General features: G+C 48.0%; 2 protein-coding genes across 4 annotated transcripts in view; one reads left to right on the top strand and one right to left on the bottom strand.

The window, feature by feature from the left end:
* PGS1 (phosphatidylglycerophosphate synthase 1) overlaps positions 1 to 17,363 on the top strand; it is a 29,630-nt gene extending 12,267 nt beyond the window's left edge. Inside the window, exons 5-10 of one of the 3 annotated variants that reach the window (XM_034789581.1) lie at positions 121 to 310; positions 899 to 1,077; positions 4,064 to 4,597; positions 10,391 to 10,539; positions 14,109 to 14,251; positions 16,588 to 17,363. In XM_034789581.1, the coding sequence (XP_034645472.1) occupies positions 121 to 310; positions 899 to 1,077; positions 4,064 to 4,597; positions 10,391 to 10,539; positions 14,109 to 14,228 (1,172 nt within the window). In that variant the 3' untranslated portion in view covers positions 14,229 to 14,251; positions 16,588 to 17,363. Of the gene's footprint in view, positions 1 to 120; positions 311 to 898; positions 1,078 to 4,063; positions 4,598 to 10,390; positions 10,540 to 14,108; positions 14,252 to 16,587 lie in introns of those variants that run through there. The other 2 variants (XR_004648148.1, XM_034789582.1) reach the window with 2 other exon arrangements.
* The window catches only part of LOC117887079 (dynein heavy chain 17, axonemal-like), a 36,913-nt gene continuing 29,696 nt past the window's right edge, over positions 16,344 to 23,560 (bottom strand). Inside the window, exons 28-31 of the mRNA XM_034789321.1 lie at positions 20,395 to 20,577; positions 19,443 to 19,586; positions 18,187 to 18,412; positions 16,344 to 16,769 (exon numbers count right to left, since the gene is read on the bottom strand). Of these exons, the coding sequence (XP_034645212.1) occupies positions 16,522 to 16,769; positions 18,187 to 18,412; positions 19,443 to 19,586; positions 20,395 to 20,577 (801 nt within the window). The 3' untranslated portion in view covers positions 16,344 to 16,521. The remainder of the gene's footprint in view (positions 16,770 to 18,186; positions 18,413 to 19,442; positions 19,587 to 20,394; positions 20,578 to 23,560) is intronic.

The raw sequence follows: 23,560 nt of genomic DNA, 5'->3' as shown, positions 1-23,560 counted from the left end.
AGCTTGGGGGCGGGGGGAAGAAGGGGTCTATTTTGCCCTCTTGTTGGGGTCCTGTCTGGCAGATCTGGTGGTGTGGTAGAAAAGTGGCTCCATGTATAACTATTCCCATCTGTCTCACAGGCAGGAAGAACTCTCGAACCATGTTACTTCCACTGCTGAGAAGGTTTCCAGAGCAAGTCCGTGTATCCCTCTTCCACACTCCAAATCTGCGTGGGCTTCTCAAACGTTTAATCCCTGAGCGTTTCAACGAAACCATCGGGCTGCAGCACATCAAGGTTTACCTCTTTGATGATAACGTGATCCTGAGTGGGTGAGTCCTGGCTCTGTCCATCCTTATAAGTATTTTGTGCCGCATTTGGGTGAGGGGGAATTCCTGTCATCCTGACTAGAGTTACAGAGAGTGGTCCAGTCAGGGATGTGGTAAAGAAGCAGCACTGTTAGAGCTGAAAATGCATATTGCTGGTCTTGAGACACATGCTGATGGCATTGTTTTCATCTGGAACCTGCTTGTACCTTAGTGAGCGCTATGGTGTTGCAACTGTCCCAGGATTCAGAGGGAAACCTCTTTGCATCTTGCTTTTGTGGCTCTCTTCCACATTAGCTGCACCAAGTTAGGGAGTGCATTGTAAGTTGTTTGGGCCAGTCCTCCTGTTCTGTGTTTGTACAGTGCCTAGTGCAATGGTGTCCAGGTCAATGAATAGGGCTCCTAGGTGCTAGGATAATACAAAAAATAAATATCACTCTTGTTGGGGAATGTTCTTTAAAAAGCGAAATCAGGGCATTTTGTATTGTAATTCTTCAGCTGTATCTGGGCCTGTGCAATGAGATACGTGATGAGGATCATGTGGTTGTTCTCTTTATCCTGGCATTCTTACCCTCCTCTCCTCCCCTCCCCCAGCGCAAACTTGAGTGACTCGTACTTCACCAATCGGCAGGACCGCTATGTGTTCCTACAGGACTCTCCGGAGATCGCCGATTTCTTCACTGAACTAGTGGATGCAATTGGAGATGTGTCACTGCAGTTACAGCCAGATGATACAGTCCAGATGATGGAGGGGATGGTGCATCCTTACCAAGGTATGATAAAGTTATCTGACCTGTAATATGAGGGTGATATGGTCCAGGTGAAGGAGGGAATAACAATGGGAAGAGATGAGTGGGGTGGGTCTGACTCCAAATACTTTATGGATCACTGAGGGTTTGATGTTGGTTAGCTGGGTGTGGGGAATCCCCTTCAGCCCACCTGTTGCAAACCAAGATTACTAGGAATTGCCAGACTGGATCTGCCTGGAGGTCTGTCTAGCCCAGTATCTTGTCTCTGACAGCAGCCAGTGCTAGCTGCTTCAGAGGAAGATGCAAGGAACCGCAGAAGTCAGTTATAGAATAACCAGCCCGTAGGGTGCGTTTCTTCCTAACCCCACTAGTTAGTAATTGATTTAGGCCCTGAAGCCAGAGGGATCGTATCCTTTCCAAGATTCTTAGCTATATTAATATAGTTCCCTGTAAATATCCTGAGTGTATGTGTGACTCCAGTCTGTTTTCAGTGAATAGTATTTTGCGCTCAAATGTGTTCTTGGCTTTCAGATAAGTGCCCAATTGGAAGGAGGCAGTGACCCTATGGTGGAGGAATGGGCAGACAAGAGGGGAGAATATTTCAGATGACATGTGGTACTCTGGTAACAGGGTGTGTGTGGGTAAAGCTTATGCTGTGGACAGGAATACGTATTGCATAGTGCATTGTTCAGAGCATTGGATCCCTGTGTCTTATGGAAGCAGTACTAAACATAAGTCGGTCTCAAGTACAAGGCACGCAGGACTGTTGCTAGGTTCCATGGGGAAGCCTAGTTCAAGAACTGCCGACTAGCAAAGCTGCTTCCTGGCAGCAGGATGTCTTAAATGTCAGTAACATTCCGATGTGGTGCTTCCAAAGCTAAATGTAATAGAAGTAGGTGGATCCAGTGAGCAATGACAACCCTTCAGCAGGCTGATTTTGTGTGGAATAATCCTGGAGGCAAATATGCCTGATAAAGAACCGAGTCCTTCTCAGGTTTTAGCTGGGAGCTTCTTTTTGGTGGGTAGCATGCAAATATTTATTTGCTGTATCTAATCAGATAAATAGTCTTTTACAGTAAGACTCCTTAGTGTGTTTATCATTCACAGGCCTAACACCCCACTGACCGGTTGCCTAGACACAGCTCTTTTACACTTGGAAACTTGCTTCCAATGGGTGTAGATTACTTTAGTACTTGAGCTGGTTGTTTGGAGCAAGTATACACCCTCTGGGCCCTGTCAACCTTCATCAGCTTGCTTTACAGGTTGGTCCCTGCTAGGAGTCTGGGACTAATCTTTAAGCCCAAGAGAGAAGCCTGAGCATTCTTCAGTCGGTAGTTAGTGTTAAAGAGCTATATTAAATGTAGTGTGTAGCTCCCAGAACGGTGGTAGCAAAGGGTGCTTTCAGCTCATCCTGCCCACAGTGACGTAGAAGATAGGCCAAACCTACCAAAGGAGGATGAAAAAGAAAGGTCTCTCTTGAACGAAGGATGCACATCTCCTTACTTTGTAGCTCCCTGTTCTCTTCCACAATGGCTTGATAGGTCAACTTAATGCTTATCGTTGCTGTTCCTAAACTGGGCAGCAGGGGTCACTGAAAGTGACCTCAGGGTCACCTTCCCCTTGAGAGAGGAACAGGCCATGTCTGCAGCTGTTTAATGTTTCTTCCCCAGCCCATGGAGATCTGGGAACTGCCCTTCTGCTTAGGGGCATGTTATTCTGTGGCACTACAGTGTGGAGAATACCAGACATGGGGAACTGAGTGAAATCAAAGGGAGACTCTTTGAATTGAGCCACATTGAAATACTGTAGTCAGGCCTTCATCCATATGACATGATGTGGTTGGGCCTCTGGGTGTGAGCGCGTGTAATGGGTGACAGTGCTATCCAGTGGGGGTGTAGAGGGCACTCTTGCATTTCCTCATAGGACAGGTAAAATTGCTGAGTCAAATCACAGGCTCTAAGTAATGGGATTCAGCAGGAGAGGAAGGTGGAACAAACGTGTCTCCTTCACAAACCCACAGTTCAAATTGCGATGAGATTCACAGATCCACCATAGGCTTGTTAAGGCTGCACGTGTGTGTTTTCCCAGTTCTAGTCCCAGCAGAAGAGACCAGAGATCCCTTTGTTATAAAGTACAGTAGAAAGTTGCTGTGATCCTTTGACTGGAGCAAATTTCAGTCCCTAAGGAAAGCCCCAGTCTGATTCACAAGGGATTGTTCTGCTCTGCAGTGAAGTTGTGGGTGGTGTATCAGGTCTGCATCTGGCACTGCACTCTTGGTAAACAGCACTTTACCAGCACTCAGATACCACAGTGAGGGGTGCAGTGTAAGAACCTGAGCAGAATAGGGTGGCATCAGTTGAGTACTGTTCTGTGGGGCAGATGGGGCTGGTGTCTGCACTCTGCAGGTCAGAGAGAACCTTTTGTACAAAAGTAAATGAGCGGCTCTTAGTTCCCTCCGGCATTTGCCTAAAATCCCCATCTGGAAATTCCACTGACACTTGGTTCCTGAGGGTTCCCCCACTAAACCACCTGTGCAAATAGACTGTGCGAATACAGGCTGCCTTTGCCACCTTCCAGTCCTCTTCAGAGGGCAGTTGTGGTGCAGAGCTTTCCTGGACAGCCATTCTGCCCCAGCCCTGCTTGGAGGCTTTTCACTTCTCACTGAGCACGAAGTGCTGCCCACGTTCAAGTCTTCCCTCTATGAAGTGACTATTCTCCCTCTGTCATGTGCTGCCCTAGCTGTGCTAATGTCCACATTTTGGTCTTGGAGAGGCAACAGAAACTTTATTCTTTATTCTCACAGCAAAATGACTGACCAAGCATTATTATTTTATCAGCTACAATTGGTTAATAACTTAGGTTGGTTAATAATGAAATCGCACAGTGATTTAATACCATGTGCTGCAAAGAGCCGCGGGAGACACCTCAAAGAGCCACTGGTGGCTCGCGAGCCTCAGCCTGAGTGTCACAGCTCTATATCTTCTGTTAGTCATTCCTTGTTTTCACTCAGGAGACAAGACGGCATATTGTGAAGTGGCAAATAGGAGAGTAATGGAAGTGATCAACGCTGCCAGGACACGACAAGAACTCCACACGCAGACTTTTCATGGAAGGCGATCAGAAGGAGATCCGTTATTGCCCCAGCGAGAACCTAATGCAGGAAGGGACCAAAAACCAGAACCAGACACCTGGATTTATCCACTAATTCAAATGAAACCCTTTGGGATTCAAATAGATGAGAGAGTCACAGAGACGTTGCTGACAGAGGCAGAGCGAGGTGCCAGAATATACCTCACCACTGGCTACTTCAACCTCACGCAAGCCTACATGGATCTCGTTCTGGGCACCAGAGCAGAGTATCGGATTCTACTGGCCTCACCGGAGGTGAATGGGTTCTTTGGTGCCAAAGGGGTGGCAGGTGCCATTCCTGCTGCCTATGTTTACATTGCACATCAGTTTTACAACGAGGTGTGCTGCCTTGGCCAGCAAGACAGGGTCCAACTGCAGGAGTACTCCAGGAATGGATGGACTTTCCACGCTAAAGGTGAGACAGCCTGTCCTTAGGAGGCCTTCTGTAGAGAGATTGAAGGTTAGCATAGATACAGAGCATCAGGCCAATGAGAGGCTGGGTGGGGGCTTCATCCAGTTCTAAGCCATATGTCCCTGTCACAATATACTAGGTCCAAAACATGCATACATCTGGATGGTTCAGGGGACTGAGGATGGAAATTGGTCTCTCATCTCTAGGATTCTGATTCAGTTCCAGTCCAGTCCCAAGTCAGTAGTGACTAGAAGCAATTATTATTTAACAAGCAGCAGAGGGTCCTGTGGCACCTTTAAGACTAACAGAAGTATTGGGAGCATAAGCTTTCGTGGGTAAGAGCCTCACTTCTTCAGATGCATTATTTAACAGTTCTTAATTATTTGCACTTTGAGTAAAAGTCAAGGATGGACTGAGCTCCCTGTTCCTTTGAGCTGGCCTCTTCATAGAAGTTTAGGGTAGAGGAATCATGGTGTGGGGAAATCGTGCACTGTAGTAAATTACAAAATTACTTTACCTCTCTCAGACATGTAGGTGGGGGGGAAGAGAGTGGTTCAGACTACACTTGGTGGGGGAGAAGAGGCATCTGGTTCTACTCATGACAGTGATAGCAGTTCTGATTCATAGTTTCTCAGTTTCCTGTTGCACTGATCTAACCGGTTTACAGAACAGGAAGTGATGCAATTAGTCTTGTTGTAAGGATGTGAAAGGGATTGGAGTGCAGGAAATTGGCAGGATCTTCAGTGTAAACAGGAGTCACAGTGAGCCAGCAGTGATTCCAATGTTCTGGGGTATCTAGGCCCCCATGAGGATGGGTCCCTGACCATCTTTACAAACCTAACGGAGGGCTGGATATACATCTCCCTCTGCTGTACAAGAGAGTTCAGCACACAGAGACCAGCATGGCAGAATAAGTAGAGATGAGTAGGCAAATACATGTGATCTCTTAAAGGGAGTCCCTAAGAGATTGCTTCCACAGTTCCGCTGCAAGGAGTCATGTGCCAACCCGTGTGGCTACAGAACTTTTCTGAGCAGTAGTTGGTAGCTGCGGGCATGTCCAATTCCCACAAATCCAACACTGCTCAGATTGGGGCATAAATTCCTCACTTTCTTCAGCTCCTCTGTAGTCTCCTGCCAGAGCAGTGAGACCCATACTCTCCTGCTCTCCAAGTAGTTGTACATACGTAGTTGTAAATTGTTTGCAGTTCATGAGTGGTTTTCATAGTTGAGTGTCGGTAGGAAGTCTCTTTAATTGTTGTGTGCTTTGGTACGTAGGACTGCTGTGTGTGGAGTTCAGCTCTCCTCTTTGCAAACAGCTTTTCTGTCTCTCTAGGTTATTATACAGCTCTATCCCATAGCATCTGACCTCACAAATATTCACGACTTATCTTTGCAGCATCCCTGTGATGTAGGAAAGTATTCTATCCATCTTGCACATGGGGAATATAGGCCCAGAGAGATTAAGCCATGGTCCCACAGGAAATCTTTGATATCCCTGCTATTCGAGTCCTTGGTTTCACTCAGCTCTGCTGATGGCCTTCAACCCCAATCCACAGCACCCGCTGCTATTCCAGTCCTCCTCAAGTAGAGCTGGGAGTTTTGCCAGGTCATGTGGTGGGGCACCCTCCCCTCGAGACAACTACAGGGTCATTGCATGCAAGATCTAGTCCGGTGTTCATGTTTGTTTCAAGACTCAGTTTTGCACTCTGCTGAGGGGCCTGCACATTGTCTGCAGCATAAATCCAATTAGAACAGTGGAACGGTGCAGTTAGTCCCTTGAGCCAGTAACACCACGTCCCAAAGGCCAGGGCCTGCAGTTTTTGGAGGATGTCTGCCTGTCTGAAGACACTGGCTGTTAATGATTGTGGGAATGCCACTATCTACCCTGGTTCCTGCAGGGCTGCTCGGAAGAGGGTTCAGAGGTGATGGGAGAGGAAGCTGCTGACTAAAGCCTTCTCTTGACTAAGAAATGTGTGTTTTTCCATATCTGTGCTACCAGTGGTGAGAGCATTAGTGGAGACAGCTGCAGACCTTTTTAGCAGCAGGTCCTCTAACCTGTGTATGCAATACCTATGCCACAGATTACACTGCTTGTAGTACCTGTACAGGAGAATGCTTACAGATGGGCCTAGACTAGATGTATCCGTTCAGAAGAACCTGAGCCTGCTTGACTGGGTAGCAGTGGGTGTTTTGATGTCCAGGAATGACCTGCTCAGGTGTCTATGGAATACTCCTGCTGCTGGACAATGCAAGTCTGCAAGTGAGATTCCCCAGGGCAGGCATAGAGTGGTGAGCTAGGAAGGAATGCATTGCTTTTCCAAGGAACCGAAATGTTCCTGTGGAGCAGTTCTTTACCACATGGGATTTGCCTTCTTAGAAAGAAGCCAAAGCCTTTCCATGCACCTGGGCTTAGAGGTCGATTTGTTATGTTATCATTGCGCAGGAGCAAAGGAGTCTCTTGAGCTTCAGCAGGATCAGTGCTGGGGAAGATGTAAACCTGAAGAAACGTGGCGTGTCAGCCATTTAGATCTTGTTTTCCCTTCTGGGTGCTAGAGGGGCCGTCTCCAGTCCCCATTTCTGGTATGGTTCACCCTTTGGCTGATCTGTGATTCACCTGACTTGTTCTACTGTGACCCTAGGCAGCAGAATGATGCTCAGGGCTGAGAGTGGGCTGAAAGAGGAGAAGCAGGAGGGGACCTCAGAGGCAGAGTTTGAAATAATCAAGCTTAGAGTTTGGGTCTTGGAACAGGGTGTGGGATCAACCCCAATTCTCCCTGCTTCTCAGCAGCAGCTGGACATCTTATTTCCTTTGACAGGCTTCAGAGGAAGGCACCCTTTAATCTCTTATAGGACCTGGCACTTCTATGCTACTGTGTTTCGGCCGGGCAAGCCCCGGGCAAGCACTTGGTGTCCATACAGACAGTGTTGCACGAGCTTTCCCACTGCTGCTGTGACTGAACTTGCCCTGAGTAAGGCTGAGTGCTCTTATAGCTTACACAGTTGCAGCGCCAGTGTGCATGGGAAATGTCAGTTTTGTACCTAAGGAGATTTCCATGGCCCGTGCCTGAGTGCAAACACGCAGTGGTGGCAGTTCCTGACCTGGTGAGATGAGGAGCTGTTGTCTCCTGCTCCAGTGTCAGGTGATCAGGTGTGTGTCCTTTGGGACCTAGATGAAGGTGCTTTATTGCCAGAGGGCTGGAAAACTCTGCCTTTCCTCTCCTGGAAAAGTGAGTCATTGTGTGAGCAATCTCCTCCTGGCACAGTCACAAAGCCAAGGCCACAACAAGGGCTGCAGGGTTCCCTCCCTTGGCTACGTGAGAGAGGGAGGTGACTAGATTCTCCCTTTAATCACAACCCCAGCTTGGCAGGTGGGTTCCTGCCATCAAGTTTTTGCCCCAACCCCAGCTCTGGATCCCATATGTGCTGTTACCAGACCGGCCCTATCTGGGAATCTGCTCTAGTAAATCAAAAATGATTGTGGGACATGCTGGATCTCTGCACAGCTCATGTGTTTCTGTGGATTTCAGGGGCTCCCTGTGTGGACAGCATCCAGAAGTTCCTCCCAGGCTCAGTGGGTGTGGTAGGCTTGGGGAGCAGCCTCCAATCAGGCTGTGGTATGGGCAGTTGCCATTCTTGAACTGGAAGGTGTAACTGAAAGTGGCCCTGGGGAGGCGGCTGGCTTTGTGGTGCTGTGGGGGTGGGGCGTGTGTTACAGGAACAGGCGGTGAATCGGCAGCCTCTTACTCAAGGCATTCTTGGAAGTGCTCTTGGTCTGAATTAGGAAACCTGCGTCTATTCAGGGACTAGGTGGTTTTTAAGCTATAGCTTCTCTGCTGTGTTCTGTGTGTGACTTGTGGGCTGGGAAAATGCCTCTGTTGTTAGGACTCACATGTGCCCTGCTTAGCAGAGAGCAAGCAGTTCCCTTACATCAGCTTCTGTCCAGCAAGTGGCCTGTCAGGCTCCCTTCAGCCATAGCTTAATAGCACCTCTGGGCGCTCTTCCACCTTCCATCTTACAAACGCTGTGACGTGCCTGAGAACCAGGCCTGGGCTTGTGAACTGCCTTCCTGGTTGCATGACACCAGACCCTAATTCCGTTTATATCTGGCAGGGTTTGGGTTTCCCTGGGGCTTTAGGGTATGTTTCTCTTGTGACTAGAGTTGGAAGAATGAAGAGGAGCTCTCCAGTATCTTTGTTTGGAGACTGGGAGTCCCAGGAAATTGGATTGTGCTGTGCTATAAATAGGAGCAGTTTAATTTACCCTCTGGTGATGTTCAAGGGGAAGAGTGGATGCGATCATTTGTACCTGCCCTATTGGTAACAATCTTGTAGGAATTCACTGGCCAGAGCCAGCCAATGCGATTGTTCAGAGTCTTCATGGTGCCATCTCTTGCAGACTCTGCCCTCAGGACTGGGTAATGTGACTTACTAGCTCTCAGTCCAAGAGGTTTTTAGATGTAACCTGGGGGCGGGGGGTGAAATTGGGCTTGTGCCCCTGCTATGGTATGGGTTTTTTTTCTTGCCTGGTGGAGAAGGTCTGAAAACCATTATAAGCTTCAGAGAAAAGGCAAGGCCGTCTGCACACATGCACTCATTCCATTCAAAGTTTGTGGAGAACTCCAATGAAAAAGTTACAGAACTTCCCAACCACAAAAACCCGGGAAAAGTCTGAGAGGGAAAAGAGCTCGTGCTAAAGATGAGGCTGTTCTTTGCCAGGGTATCTGCTGCTTACTTAGAGAAATTGGAGGGATGTTATTCAAACCCTTTCATAACAGCTGACACCAGTGACCTGATTACCACAGTGCACGATGTTACCTTTAGATAGTGATGCACTGAGCCAGTTTCCCTTGCACACAAGCTACTGGCAGTTGAGAGATACGATAAGGGAGCTGCTCACTCCCACCTGTAGTAAGGAGAAACAGAAGTGTAAAAATATCACAGGGGTGAGGTCCAGAATGGCGCTTAGTCCTGTTGCTGCCAGTGCAGTGGGCCTTTGGCTCCACGCAGGGAGGAACAGCCCCTCAGTGCAGGCTTGGGGGCGGATGACACGGCGCAGAATATGCTGCATAGTCCTCTGTTTCAAGAGGGCAGATCTGCTAGAAGGTGGGAGGGGCAGCATTAAGGATGATTGTTTTGTAGATGGACAGATTTTTTGGTTGCATGTTGCTGTTCAGATGTGATATCTCTCTAGGGGAGCATTGAAATAGCCATGTTTCCAGAGTATCTGCCTGTGTTGGGGGGGGGGGGGGGGGGGGAAGAATGGAAACTGAGTCAGGATTGCTGTGCAGATCTCCAGGGCCTAGGGGATCAAGAGCTCTCTTTCCAGTCACTGAAGAGAATGCTGCAGACACATCTCTCCAAGGTATTTCCTGTGTGGCCTTTCTTTACTGGATACTAGCCATTTAGGGTTATGTTTGGAGTCTTCACGGGTAGAGCTGCTGTGTACAGTGTATTAGGCTTGTCGAAATGATAGTGGTTACCCTTGGGAGAGTCGCTGATGAGACCCCCCTCAGAGTGCCAAAGCCACGTTGTCCCCCAGAGCACACACAGTAACAAGTGTAGAGAGCCAGAGCCAGCCGTGGCAGAGGGCTCTCCAGGGCTCCGCAAGGCTAAGCTGTCCATAAGGAAGCATCTCTGTTTCCTGTCCGCTTGCTTTGTGTCATGACTACTTGCCATTCCTGTAAATCTAGTAAAGCTTTTAAAAGAAATGAAAATCATTGAATAAGAGCAAGTGTTGGAGGCTACCATGGTCACTTCCCTTGTCTGCCATATTTCCTTTCCCCCTCTTTTCCTGCAGGCCTCTGGCTGTACTTGGCAGGAAGCAGTCTACCCTGCCTGACTCTGATTGGCTCTCCTAATTTTGGGTACAGGTCGGTTCATCGGGACCTGGAAGCTCAGGTTGCAATAGTGACAGAAAATCGTGACCTGCAGCAGCAGCTCCATCAGGTTGGTGGCAAATATGCGGAGGTTTCATAGGGTGGGGGAGTGTTGGTGAGATGATTGCTTTAAAAATCTTCAACTACTAGAACTTCAAACCTTCCCTAGCACAGGAGAACTTGAGGAACTGTCAGTTAAGTGACTGTTGGTGAGCTGTTGGCTACAAGTGCCCACTTCTGGGACCTAGAGGCCATAATGAGAATGGACAGCTGAATTTGGCCCTGGAGATTCACCAAACACAGATGAGCCATTCAGAGTAAAGCTGCTTGTTCTCGTATACGCTGCACATTCATGCCTTGCCTCCATGGCTTGGGCATCTGAGCTTGCAGAAATGGAATTCAGGTTCCCTGAGTTGCTGACCTCTCACTTGTAAAGTGCTTTTATCAATCTACTTGCAACCAAAAGTGTCTCTAACCCCATGTCAATATTTATATAAACCCCACCCTGGCTGCCTTCAGATAACTTCTTCTTTCACAGGATTTGGGGCTGGAGAAGGGAAGGGGATCTGCACTCAGCATCTCCTCTACAGTAAGAGAATTTCTGTCCTCCTCTCAGGGAGAAGTGTGGTCCTATTTTTAATCCTGACCGTAGGCTCTTTTCCAGTGGTTTAAAGACCAGTGTTCCAGTTTAGTGTATAGTCAGCTGTAAAGGGGTGGGCAGCTTGGGTTGTTTGGTATCTTCTTGTCTCCTCTCATAGATAGTTTTCTCCAACTGACCTGCTTTTCAATCTAGTCCTGGAATTGGCATCACCCTGAGTAATTCCTGTGATACCAAAGTGTTCAGCAGTGAAGCAAATTGGATCAGTGCGTGAGTTTTACGTGATGCTTTGCAAAACATGTATTGGATAAAACTCAGACCTGGCATAAGGCTCTGCCTGCATAAAAATCAATGGGAATTGCATCTCTTACCCCAGAGCTGAATTTGGCCCACTGAGTCAGCCTTGTATCTAATCCAGCAGGGTTCTCTGTCTTACTGGAAGAGTCTCATTAATGTTTCACTTTATTTGGCCTGTATTTGTTTTTATCTGTAATGAGAAAAATCCGTGAAAATATTTTTGTAACAAAGGGATTGTGTAAAGCTGAGAAGGATGACTGCAATGACCCAACAAAGCATTTTAGCTAAATGCATATGGCTGAATCGCCCCAGTATACTAGAAGTGACCACCTGTTTCATTGCTGTTTGTGATCTTTGTGTGGAGACTGTTCTGTGCTGAGATGAAATCTAACAGACCCTCTAAGGAATCAGTCTCTCACTTCGTCCTTCCATTGTATGCTGGTTGGAATAAGTGTTAGAGACATTGTGCTGTTTTGTGAACCCTATGCAAAGCTCTCAATGAAGACTTCATTTCCAAATCTATGAACAGTTGAGGGGTTTGGATCTTCCCGTATTGTGAACCCTAGCATTAAAAAAACATGAGAACCTAAACTGTATTTAAAATATCTTTGCCTTCTCTTCTTTGAGCCTGTAAGGTTCATGTTTTCATGCTTTTCTTCACAACCAAGAGGGTAGAAACTTATTTTTTTAAATGAAAGCTGAGATTTTTCCAATTCCAAGGTGCAGCTTTAAGAGCAACAAATATTGTGAGCTGGTAGTACTGTTCATTTGTGAAACTCCTGTCCAGTGTGTATTGAACAGTTCAGTGTGAATCATTTCTCTATCATCTGCCTTGATTTGATGTGGGGAGGCCCAGTTGGCATTATGGGAGATAAATCACCTGCCTCACATATGGTAACTAAGATCTTGTAGTCCTATCTGTAAATAGGGCTAACAGAAAAAGCACAGCCTCTGGGGCTACATAGTATTACATTACAGATTTGGATGGGGTGTCTGAGTCCCTTCTCTTCCCTACAAGAGACTGTGCCAGTCTTGACCTGCCTTTTTTACCCTCAGTGCAGCATGGGATCACCCCCTGTTCTGACACCCCTGCAATGGGGGGAAGCAGCAGGCTTCATTTTGTTGGTATTTGGAACCTTTGTCACTTTTAGTTTGTTTCCTTTGTTGCTGATTTGTCAAATAACAAATTAGACAAACAGTCTCCTGTTAGCACAGGGGCTGGTGAGACAAATGCCTGACTAATGTATACTCCTCAAACGACTGACCTTCGGGTACCAGTAGGGTGGGGGCTGCTGTGGAACTCCATATGACTACCCAGGCCTTGCATTACTGCAGTCCTGTACATTGTATTGTTTGAGATGTTTCCAGTGCAGATTCCTTTAGTCTGAAGGAAATGGGTGATACATTTTAATAACCACTCTATACCTGTATTGTAATTGACAGCATGAACTAGAACCCACATTAAGCGCTTTGCAGCATTGTTGCAAAACATATGCACCGATCACTTTTCAAACTAACTCATCTCCGGCCATGTTTTTCAAACCAACCCAAGGTCAGGGGTTAGCCCATGTTGAAGTCCAACTTCCACTTCAAAAAGGAATGCTGGAGAAGATGCTGAGCAGTCCCAGATGGCTTTCTGGCTGCTGCAGTGAGTGAACCAAAGTAAATATTTTGTTATGAGTTTTGAGTCTCAGTACAAATAACTGAACTGCACCTAGACTATCGGCATGAAGTGATTGACACCCTGCCTCTAACGGAGGGTTTATAGTGGGATTTGCAACACTCTTCATTTCTAAAAGCAGGCTCGTTACTGCCGGAATCTTTTACATTCAGCCCTTTGTGTTTATTTCCCATAATTTGTGGTTCCTTTCCTGATGTGTCAAAATTCAGAGTGCTTACGGGCTTTCTCACAGGGAAAGATTTCTGTAATCTGTGGAGTAGAAATTGAGGTATTTTGCTACATCTGACAAACGTCCTGCTTCTTGTTTGCATGTAGAGTAAAACCAGAAACCTTGCTAGTTTTGCAGAAAGAGCCACTTCTGCCTTTGATCAAACCACTATTTTTCATGTGCTATGTGAAATGTCTATTGTAACAGAGATGGTTCACTTCCTCTTCCAGTTGTATTGTTTATACTTTAAAGGCACTTAAGCATTTCTGGTAATTTAATTGAAATCATGACTGCATATTCATTTGAAAACACAACACTAGAGCTGTGTCTAGGATGAGTTCTGCAAACCAGTCTCTTGAGATTAAAGTCAGGTTTCCTTTTCAGGCAATTACAGCTAGGGGTTTGACTTATGTTATTCCTATAACTGTAGTTTAGTTACGTAATTAGGGATCGTTGTAGGGCCTGATCCTGCAAAGCCACCCACCTTGGGCCCTTTGAGTTCCAATGTTCAGGTTCTGAGTACGTTTCTCCAGAACGTGATGTGAATGTGGCTCTTCAGAATGCAGCTGTCAAGCCTCAGAATGTTGCTGCAGCAGTCACACCTCAGGGGCAGTTGCCATGTGACATTCCCCATGCTCACAGCTCAATGGCTGGGCTACTTGTCTACAATTCACATCACATGGAGGGGCAGGCTGGATTCTTAGCCCCTGATGTGTGTGCAGCCCTATGAGAGAAGGGTGATATGCCTCTCTGGCCAGGCAAAAGCTGTGACTGTAGGTGCACCAAATCTGGCTAGGGTGCCAGATGATGTGAGGGCGCAATGGTGAAACTGGCTTTTGGGATTTTGTCTTGTAGGAGCAGGAGCAGCTTTACCTCAAGTCAGGCGTCGTGTCGTCATCTACATTTGAACAGCCAGCCCGCCATGTAAAGCTGTGGGTGAAGCTGGTAACGCCTCTGATTAAGAACTTCTTTTGAAAGGAGAAAGGATCTTCCTCTGGGTGAGTCTGAAGTTTTGCTCCAGGAAGAACTAAAGCTGCAGGAAATGATACTGAGATGATTGCACTTATTAATGCAGCGGGAAGAATCAGCCCAATGCTTCCCTTGCATGGGGAAGGTTTTCAGTGCAGTGTGAAGCTCTTTCCTGAGGGCCTGTATTCGATTTCCATTGGAGTGGGTTATATCTCCAATGCATGTCGTAGTCTAGCAGTAACTAAGGATCCTTTTCAGGAAGTGGGAGGCAGGAGTCCAAGTTATCCCCATGCATTGATAAGACTTTCTCTTCTGCAATGGCGACTTAACCTAGGGTCAGGCCTAGATTTTACCCTGGCCAGCCAATGGGAGACACTGTGGGGAAATCTAAGCTGCTCTCCTGCCTGAGTTGGGATTAAAGAGGGGAAAAAGTCAGCATTACCTCTGGCTTTTGCTTTGTAAGAATGAGGTCTCCTCTAAAATACCTTTATCACATGAATGTTGGCTGACACAAAGCCATTTGCTGTCTGTCTTCCTATGGCGGTGGACTCACTGATCCAGGACTTTTCACCCAGTTAATCCCCTAGACTTGGTGAAAATGCCAACTCAGACTTCAACTTTTGCCAATTTTCATTCCCAAGACCCTTAGTGCTGGAGCATGTGTATGTGTTTTCTGGTCCTTTACCTTCACTCAACCCTCTGGTTCTGGGAGCCCAGATTGCTTGCTCTGGGTAAGTGCCAGCCACCTGCCACATCAGGGTAACTGGTTCTAAACTTCCTCTGTTTCCAGGGATTGACGAACCAGGACTACTGAGGCCTCATAAATGGCCAGGCCAGCCTTGGGCCACAAGCAGCCTGGCAGTTGCCTGTTGCCCTGAGCATTCCTTCACAGCTCTCCCCTCTCGGCCAAAGTCAGTGTTGAAATAGAAGATGCTGAAGCACTGGGGTTTTATCATTTTGTCTTCAGGCAGTTGAGTGCTGCTAGCAGATGTTAAATAACAAACTACTCCATACAGAAGGGAGAGGGGGGTTGGGTTCTTCTGGGTGGTCAGCCCCTAACTATCAGTGCTGAGCTGCCTGGCCAGGCGGCAATGGCAGTGGCATGAAGGCGAACCCAAATCCTTTATGCTCCAAACAGCTACACCAAGAGAGCTTGCTCCTGCTTCTGCCACAATGTTCCCCTCGGGGGTGAGAGGGGAGTTCGCTTTCATGGTCCCTGCACACAGTACCAGCCGTAAGGGGCCTCCTAGCCACTGGTGACAGGCCTTGCCACTCCTAGTGCTTTGGAGAGCACCATTTCTCACCTTTTTTCTGTCTCGTTTCTCATGAGTCTTGTAACGACTCTGGCTGTATTTCAAAGGCTGGCTGTAGTGTGTGGCCTTGTCTGTCACAACTGCACTTCTGGGAGCATAGGGACAGATAGACCTCACATCCTAGAAACAGAAGGACATGTGCTTCCTGACTGACTTCCCTCCCCAGCTAGAAAAATGGGTAGTAAACAGGGAGCATTGCCAGAGTGTATTCTTTATGCAGCCCTGTGGGACAGGTGCTGGAAGGCTTAATAGCAGATGCTTAAAGGTTGAGCGGGGTGACCTGTGTGCACGTTTCCACTGCTGGGAAGTAGAGGATAACACAGAGCAGTAGCTAAGGCACTGGACAGGGTCGGTACCTGGGCTCTCTTCCTGGCTCTGTTTCTCCTTCACTTTTTGTCTGGTCTGTTTACGTTGGAAGCTCTTTGGGGAAGGGACTGGAACTCCAACACATAGGAGCACTGAACAGGCACTGAGGAATCCAGACGGCCACATACAAACTTTGGGTGTCTTCACTACTAAACGTTAAAGCGCTTTAACGTGGCCGTATAGTCACGGCACCAGTGCTGTGAGCACTGTAAAAACCCCACCCCCACGAGGGGAGTAGCTCCCAGCACTGGTGCACTATCTACACTGCCACTTTACAGCACCCCCCTGAGCAAGAAAGTTTCAGCGCTGTAACGTGGCGGTGTAGACAAGGCCTTTACTTTGGCTTCCTCCTTCTCTTCGGTGCTGGGCCTGTAGTGCTTTACTGTAACCTGCCTTGTGGAGTTCCCCACGGCTGGCACCTCTCTGATGTGTATTCTGACACCAATCCACCGCTGGCCAGTTGTTTTATCTACCTGAGCACTAACACTTTCATTTCATGTTTATCTTTTATTGTCACTATTAAAATACTTTGGGGCAGACAAAAAGCTGGGTGGACTTTCTGACGAATGGGATTAGTGTTGAGCTGGGTGGAGCAAGTGCTTTGCAGAGGCAGTAAAAGTTTAAACTTGTAAGAGCAAAGCAACAGCAGCAAGAATCCACTTAGCTGGCTTCTCTTTTGTCTTTAGATTGAAGGTCCAGACGTAGGTGGGGCCTCGCATGCGAGTCTTGTAGACTGGGCACTCGTAGACGTTCTTGGTGTCCATACGGTCCACAGGGATGGCTCTGATGAAGATGACTGGCATCGAGGGCGTTAACTCCTTCAGCCGAGCGTCTGTGATGACACCACTAGGAATGTCCCACCGAGCACCTGCAGTGTTATGGCGTAGTCAGTATACCAGCTGCCATGGGGCTTTTTCAGTCAAAGGTTCTATTTGCTGTATCTGCTGGGGGGAGAGTTCTCCTAGAAGCATGGTTAAGGGTCAGCTGGAGGACCAAAGGGCTGCACTGAAGTAGCCTTAACAATATTACTAAGGATAAGATCTCTAACTACAATGGTCAATTCTGTCCTTACTCTCCCCCCCAGCGCCCATGTCAGCGGAGACTGCACAGCTTGGGGAAGAATGGTAAATATGGAAACTCTCCCATAGCATCTGCTGGGCATGGACCTAAGCTTGACAGTACAGTGATCCTGCCAGGGCCTCATCCCTCTGGGTTTATTAGCTGTAAGGGACCTCAAACTACAGCTGAGAGAATATGCCCTGAGTCCAGTCATAGCTTCCTTATTTATATATATATGAGACCCCAATAACATCAGCTGTCTCTGCTCTGAGGTTCACCTGTAGCTGTCTTAATTTCCAAAATAAATAAATACTAATGGTCACTGTCTGTCTGTTAGATGAGGGCTGCCCTCTGCTGGCACGTTTCTGACAATGATGCACAATAAAGGCAGCTGCTACCCAAACTGAACCTGGCGGCTCTATTAATGGATTCTGTTTATTGCCAAAGGAATGAGAGCTGGCTCCAGTTCACACTACACTCCTGCAGTGCTGACAAACATGACATCAGTTATTCCTCGACTACTGCTTGGGAAAGGCTAATTGCTACTTTATTACAGTAATAGGTGCATAAGCATTAACTAGGTAACTATCTGTACGCTACCTTAAAGTTTAGCAGGGACACAATGGGTATTAAGCTGCAGGAAATATCAGCACTGAGAGAGCTTCCACTTTACCTGACACTGTGCTGAGTAGCGCTCACAGGTGGGGTGGAATCATTGTTGCAGCAGAAAAGTACAGGGACAGAGCAGGGCTTGGAGATTAGAAAGATGCACAGTGTAAACCCTGCTAGAAACTGCTGCCTCAAACCAAGCCAATTTAGGAGTGAGGCGGAAGGGCCTGGATCACTGTAGGGCAGGAGAGCAAAGGCTGAGATGGTTGTGGAGAAGATCAGTACATGGTAGCAGGGTGCTGGAGATTAACATTCAATGTTCAAAAATAGGTCTGAGGAGCAAAAACTGTACAAATGCAGATTGCACAGCATTTGCCTTCAAGAAGGGGAGCAGGGATAGCTCAGTGGTTTGAGCATTGGCCTGCTAAACCCAGGGTTGTGAGTTCAATCCTTGAGGGGGCCATTTGGGGATTTAGTTGGGGATTGGTCCTGCTTTGAGCAGGGGTGGGACTAGATGCCCTCCCGAGGTCCCTTCCAGCCCTGCTAGTCTATGATTCTAAGTGTGTGCTGGGCTAATTGTTCAGGCGTGGGTCTGCCAAAAAGAGGTGGTCCTGTACCTTCCATGAACAGCCCATGCACATAGGAGCCTTCTCGGGGTGGAGCCGTCATATCCTCCCGGTTTTTCTTGGTCACTTCCACTGAAAGACACATCTTGTCAAGTGGCCATTCATTCTTCCTGGCCATAGACTGCATGATAGCGGTGAGGAAAGACTGGGGATTGAAGAAGCCTGCCAGCCACACTGTTGTGGGTAGTGCAAAGTCAGTCGTCCAGGCCTCTAGTTCCTGAAAAATAAAGCAGCAGCAGTTTAAAGCCAAGTACATCGGCTGTGGTGCATCTGTTGAAGTGGTGGAGTGATACAGTGGACTTGTTACTACATTTACTCCTGTAATCCATTTGGGAGAACTGTCTTTACAGCCCCTCTTTGATTTAAGACCCCCCATCTTCAGTGGATTGCAATTTCAGGAGGGCCAAGTTGTGAAAGTAATGGCATGTGGCAGATAGAGAAACACCTGGAGTAAGTTTCCAAAGAACAACCCTATCTCAGCAGAGCCCCTCTTGGATCTGCGATGCTGCAGGTGGACAGGGTCGTCACCAAGGAGAAGGGCACCAAGCTGAGACTCTTTGGAAAAACTAAGGCTTTGTCTTCAGTGGGGCTTTGCATCAATTGCTACCACTGCAAACCTCATGTGCAGGTGAAGAAGGTTGTGCTTTGCACCAGAAAATCTTTGTTGGTGCAAAGTGCAGCTGTCATGAGCTACCTTTTGGGGTTTGTACTGATGCAGCTCCATTAAGTGGCTGGACATTAAATGCTGGAATCAGGGCAAATTTATAATGAAGATTACAGATTTAGAATTACTGTTTGGTTCTCCTATGGCACCTCCCACACTGGTTTGTAATGCCAACTGTGTACTTGAGAGAAGAGCTACACTCCATCTTCGAAAGCCCTGAATTCCAGGCACGAATTGAGGCAAGAGGGGCTTGCCATCTCTTTAGACCCTCAGATGAAGATGTAGCCCTGGCTCCTAAGTGCACTTAGCCCTTATCACTTCAGCACTGTTCTTTCAAGCCATGGTGGTGGTCTCAGCACCCCAGGTTCTTGCAAAGCAAGCTAGATTTTCTGGGCTTTTGAGAAGTGTTTGAGCTCTGATGCTCCTTTTAGTACATAATTTAGATCCTTGCAAGCAATGCAAAGCACCTTCACATGCCCAGCCCTGGCCAGACAGCAATATATGTTCCATGAGCAACAGTTTGAAGAGAGATCTTTGGCCCACGAAGAGCCATGAAGAGAGGCTGGAGGTGTAGCAGACTCACCCGGACCCGGAGCAGTAGGTCAGCATACCAGGCTCCCAAGCCAAGTAAGGAGGGGTAGGCCCGGTTTGTCCAGAATTCGGGCACGTTGTCATAGAAGAGAGCATTAGACAAATCCTCCATGTCTGTTGTGATTGTCAGCTCCCCCTTCGAAAGGAAAAGAACCGTGGTTTAGTTAAGCAAGAACTGGCCCACTGTGATGAGAGCAAAGCTCTAGCCAAGATGGCACCCTGCAGGTCGGTCACAAAGGGCTCAGCGACTGGTTCTGGAGTTGGGAACATTAAAGCTTGGTTTACTGACAGGGCATTTTCCATCAGCCCTGGGTCTGTCTTTAGTCTCCGCCAACAGAGAGGGCCCCATCCCTTACGCCTGGGGCTCTACAGCAAGTCCAAGGGAGTTCAAATTCCTGTTAGAGATTTCTTCCCTGAGAAGTAGTGGTGGGGACACAGAGCAGCTTTGCTTTTTTTTTTTTTTTTTTTGGAAACAAGCCAGCATTTTAGGCAACTGGCACATAGCCTGTCTTACAGGTGCCTTTTCAGTGCTGACCTAAGGCCTCAAAGGCTATCTCAGCAGAAGCAACTGCCCATCATCCCATGGCCTCTGCAAGCCGGCTCAGTCTCCCTCAGTGTAGGCGTTTGTCCCTTTGTGCACGTGCACCTGCGCACTCAGCTTTTAGGCTGCCACAAACCTGCAGGAGTCACAATGAAGGAGAGAGTAGTGTTGGCTGCCTTAGAATGACCTGTAGTTAGAATGTAAGTTGTAGTGGGTGGCAGAAGAAGAGAAACTCATAGTAATCCAGCAGCTCACATTACCTTGGTACTAAACCTGAATTGAACATTTAGTTCCACTGACTTTGTAAAGGCTGGTATATTGAAAAAACCCAAACACACACACACAACCCAACAACCTTACCGCAGTTACTACCATGGTGTAAAACAATATCGATGTCACGCACCTTCAGCCCCAAATTTAACTCTTTCAAAGAGCGTCTAATTTCATTTGTCAAGATGTTCATTCTTTCACATTCCTGAAAGGCCACCACGACATACGGGGTCTTCTCTGCTGCTTTAGCCATGATTTCCAGCATATTAAATGGTTCGGGTAGCTTGTCAATGATTTCATCTAGGACTTGCTTGACCTGTAATACGTAACACCATCAAACATCTTTAGCAAGGGAACAAATTCCATGTACAGGGCATGTAAAACGTCGTTCTTCCACTGATTTAACATTTTCAGTCTCCTGAAAGAATTTATCACTAACCTTTAATAGCCTAGAATTAAGTTGGCAAATGAACTTGGTCTGTAGAGTCCACCAGAGCCTTAGAATCAAGAGAGCAAACTGGGCAAAGCCGGACTTGCCCCTCCACAGGCTGGCGCTCAAAACCATCAAGGATTGAAGTGGCTCCTGTTCCATTAAGTAACGAAGCTGGTGCTGCTCCCATGACTCTGTGGCTGAGTGGCATGGTACAGCAAGAACCCAGCACCTTTCAGCTCACCCAGGGGAATGGCTGCAATATCCACTGCCTGATTAGGATATAGCCCACTGTGACCACATGCTTTGCATGTTGTACGCGCCACATACCTGTTTATTGGCAGCCAAAGGGATATGAGCAGAGGTCAACAAAGAAGTGGAATGCAGCCTTAAAGACAGATTGTTCTGGGGAAGATTAGGTTTAGCAGCTGCCTGCGTTTCATTTTTATGGTTACAAATTTCACCTGCTCATAATCAGCCCATAAGTACTCTCTGCCACCTACCTCAAAGTACAGTAACTGAGCAAACTCCCCACATCATTAGTAATATTCATTATTTTACAGGTGCAGTGCTAGAATCATAGACTTGTAGGCCTGGAATGGACCTTGAGAGGTCTTCCAGTCCCATCTCCTGCACTCCAGGCAGGACTAAGTATTATCTAGACCATCCGGTGTTTGTCTAACCTGCTCGTAAAAATCTCCAGTGATGGAGTCCACAACCTTGCTAGGCAATTTATTCCAGTGCTTAACCACCCTGACAGTCAGGAAGCTTTTCCTAATGTCCAACCTAAACCTCCCCTGCTACAATTTAAGCCCATTGCTTCTTGTCCTATCCTGAGAGGTTAAGAACAACAATTTTTCTCCCTCCTCCTTGTAACAACTTTTTAGGTACTTGAAAGCTGTTATCATGTTCCCCCTCCCATCCTGTTGTCTCTTCTCCAGACTAAACAAACCCAATTTTTTTACAGTCTTCCCTCAGAGGTCATGTTTTCTAAACCTTTAATCATTTTTATTACTCTTCCCTGAATTTTCTCCAATTTGTCCACAGCTTTCCTGAAATGTGGCACCCAGAACTGGACCCAATACTCCAGTTGAGGCCTAATCAGTGTGGAGTAGAGCAGAAGAATTACTTCTCGTGTCTTGTTTACAACTCTCCTGCTATTACATCCCAGAAGGATGTTTGCTTTTTTGCAACAGTGTTACATTGTTGACTCATATTTGGCTTGTGAGCCACTATGACCCTAGGTCCCTTTCCACAGTGCTCCTTCCTAGGCAGTCATTTCCCATTTTGTATGTGTGCAACTGATTGTTCCTTCCTAAGTGGACTACTTTGCATTTGTCCTTATTGAATGTCACCCTATTTACTTCAGACCATTTCTCCAGTTTGTCCAGATCATTTTGAATTTCAATCCTGTCCTCCAAAGCACTTGCAACCCCTCCCAGCTTGGTGTCGTCCGCAAACTTTATAAGTGTACTCTCTGTGCCATTATCTAAATCATTGATGAAGAGAGTGAACAAAACCAGACCCAGAACTGATCCCTGCAGGACCCCACTCGATATGCCCTTCCTGCTAGTAGAACTCTGGATCCAAAACGCAGGTGGATAATGTGCTTTGGGAACTCTGGTCCCACTGTCTCTTTACCCCCAGCGGTGGGGGTGAGCAGCTCCCAGATGCTTTAGGGCTCTTGCAAAGCTGAGTGCAGGACCTGAGGCGATGGAAAGTGGCTGCCAGCCAGTGCAGCTGGAGGAGGAGGTGTAGCTTTGGAAAAAGGAAGCCAAAGAGATTAACCATTTCCTCTCTCTCCTGCCTGTAATAGTCTCTGCCGAGGTTTGGCCCTCAGCAGGGCTGTGGGGTATCCCACCGCCTCGCTCTGGTCCGCCGTCAGTCCTGGTCCAGCGGTAGTGTGGGACAGCAAACACACGGTTAGGGGCTCAGGCCCGTAAGCAGGGGATGAGCCCTCAATCAGGGCAGAGCAGTAATCATGCAGTCTGGAGCCCAGGCCCTTAAGCAGGGGCTGGGTCAAGGAGCAAGAGGTCCCAGCCTCTCTAGGCCAGGAGGAAGGGGGAGTCTGCCACCCAAGGAGTGGGTGGCAGGGGGGACGCAGGCCCTCCCACTCCACTGCGGGGCCCTAGTAGCGGCGGAAACTCGCTGCTGTCAGTGGGGATCCTGGCAGCAACACACTGACATAGGCTCTGGCAGTGCAGCAGCCAGACTGGGGTCGGCTGCCCTCAGGCTACTTCCACACTCCCCCTCGTAGGGTACCTTGGCCGTACTAGTGTCCTCGGTGCTCTCCACCAGCATCGGTTCCTCTGGGTAGGAAGCGAAGGGTATGCTCAGCTCCTCCTCGGGATAGCAGGAAAGGGGCAGGCTCGGCTCCTCCTCGGGGTAACTGGAAAGGGGCAGGCTTGGCCAGTCCTCCTCAGGGTACCGGGCGAGGGGTAGGCTTGGCCGGCCTGCTGCTGTCTCCCAAGCGGGCGCTCAGCCACAGATGTCTGCTCTCTCCACCGGCTTGTTCTCCACTGAGCGCTGCAGGCGGGCTTTTATACTTCCGGGTCGGCGCCGTGACCTCTGAGGGGCGGGCGCTGGACCCAGTGGCTCCGCCCACATTGGTGTTAGGGGAGGTTCAGCCCTCAGCGGGGCTGTGAGGTATCCCACTGCCTCGCTACACTGCCCTACTGAATAATGCAGGAGGCTGCAACTCTCTGCAGCCGTAGGCAGGCGTGCCCCTGTTCAGTTACTGTGCTAGTCCATGGTAACGGTGGGAGGGAGAACTTGGTCAGGAGCACTGAGGCACAAATGTGCTTAACAGACCGTTGGAGGTTCTGTCACTGGTGGGAGATGAGGCTGTTACAGTATGGAGCCTCCCCTT

Source organism: Trachemys scripta, chromosome 14 (genome assembly GCF_013100865.1).
Source record: "Trachemys scripta elegans isolate TJP31775 chromosome 14, CAS_Tse_1.0, whole genome shotgun sequence".
Classification (NCBI taxonomy): domain Eukaryota; kingdom Metazoa; phylum Chordata; order Testudines; family Emydidae; genus Trachemys; species Trachemys scripta.
This window is presented reverse-complemented; position numbering and strand designations above follow the sequence as displayed.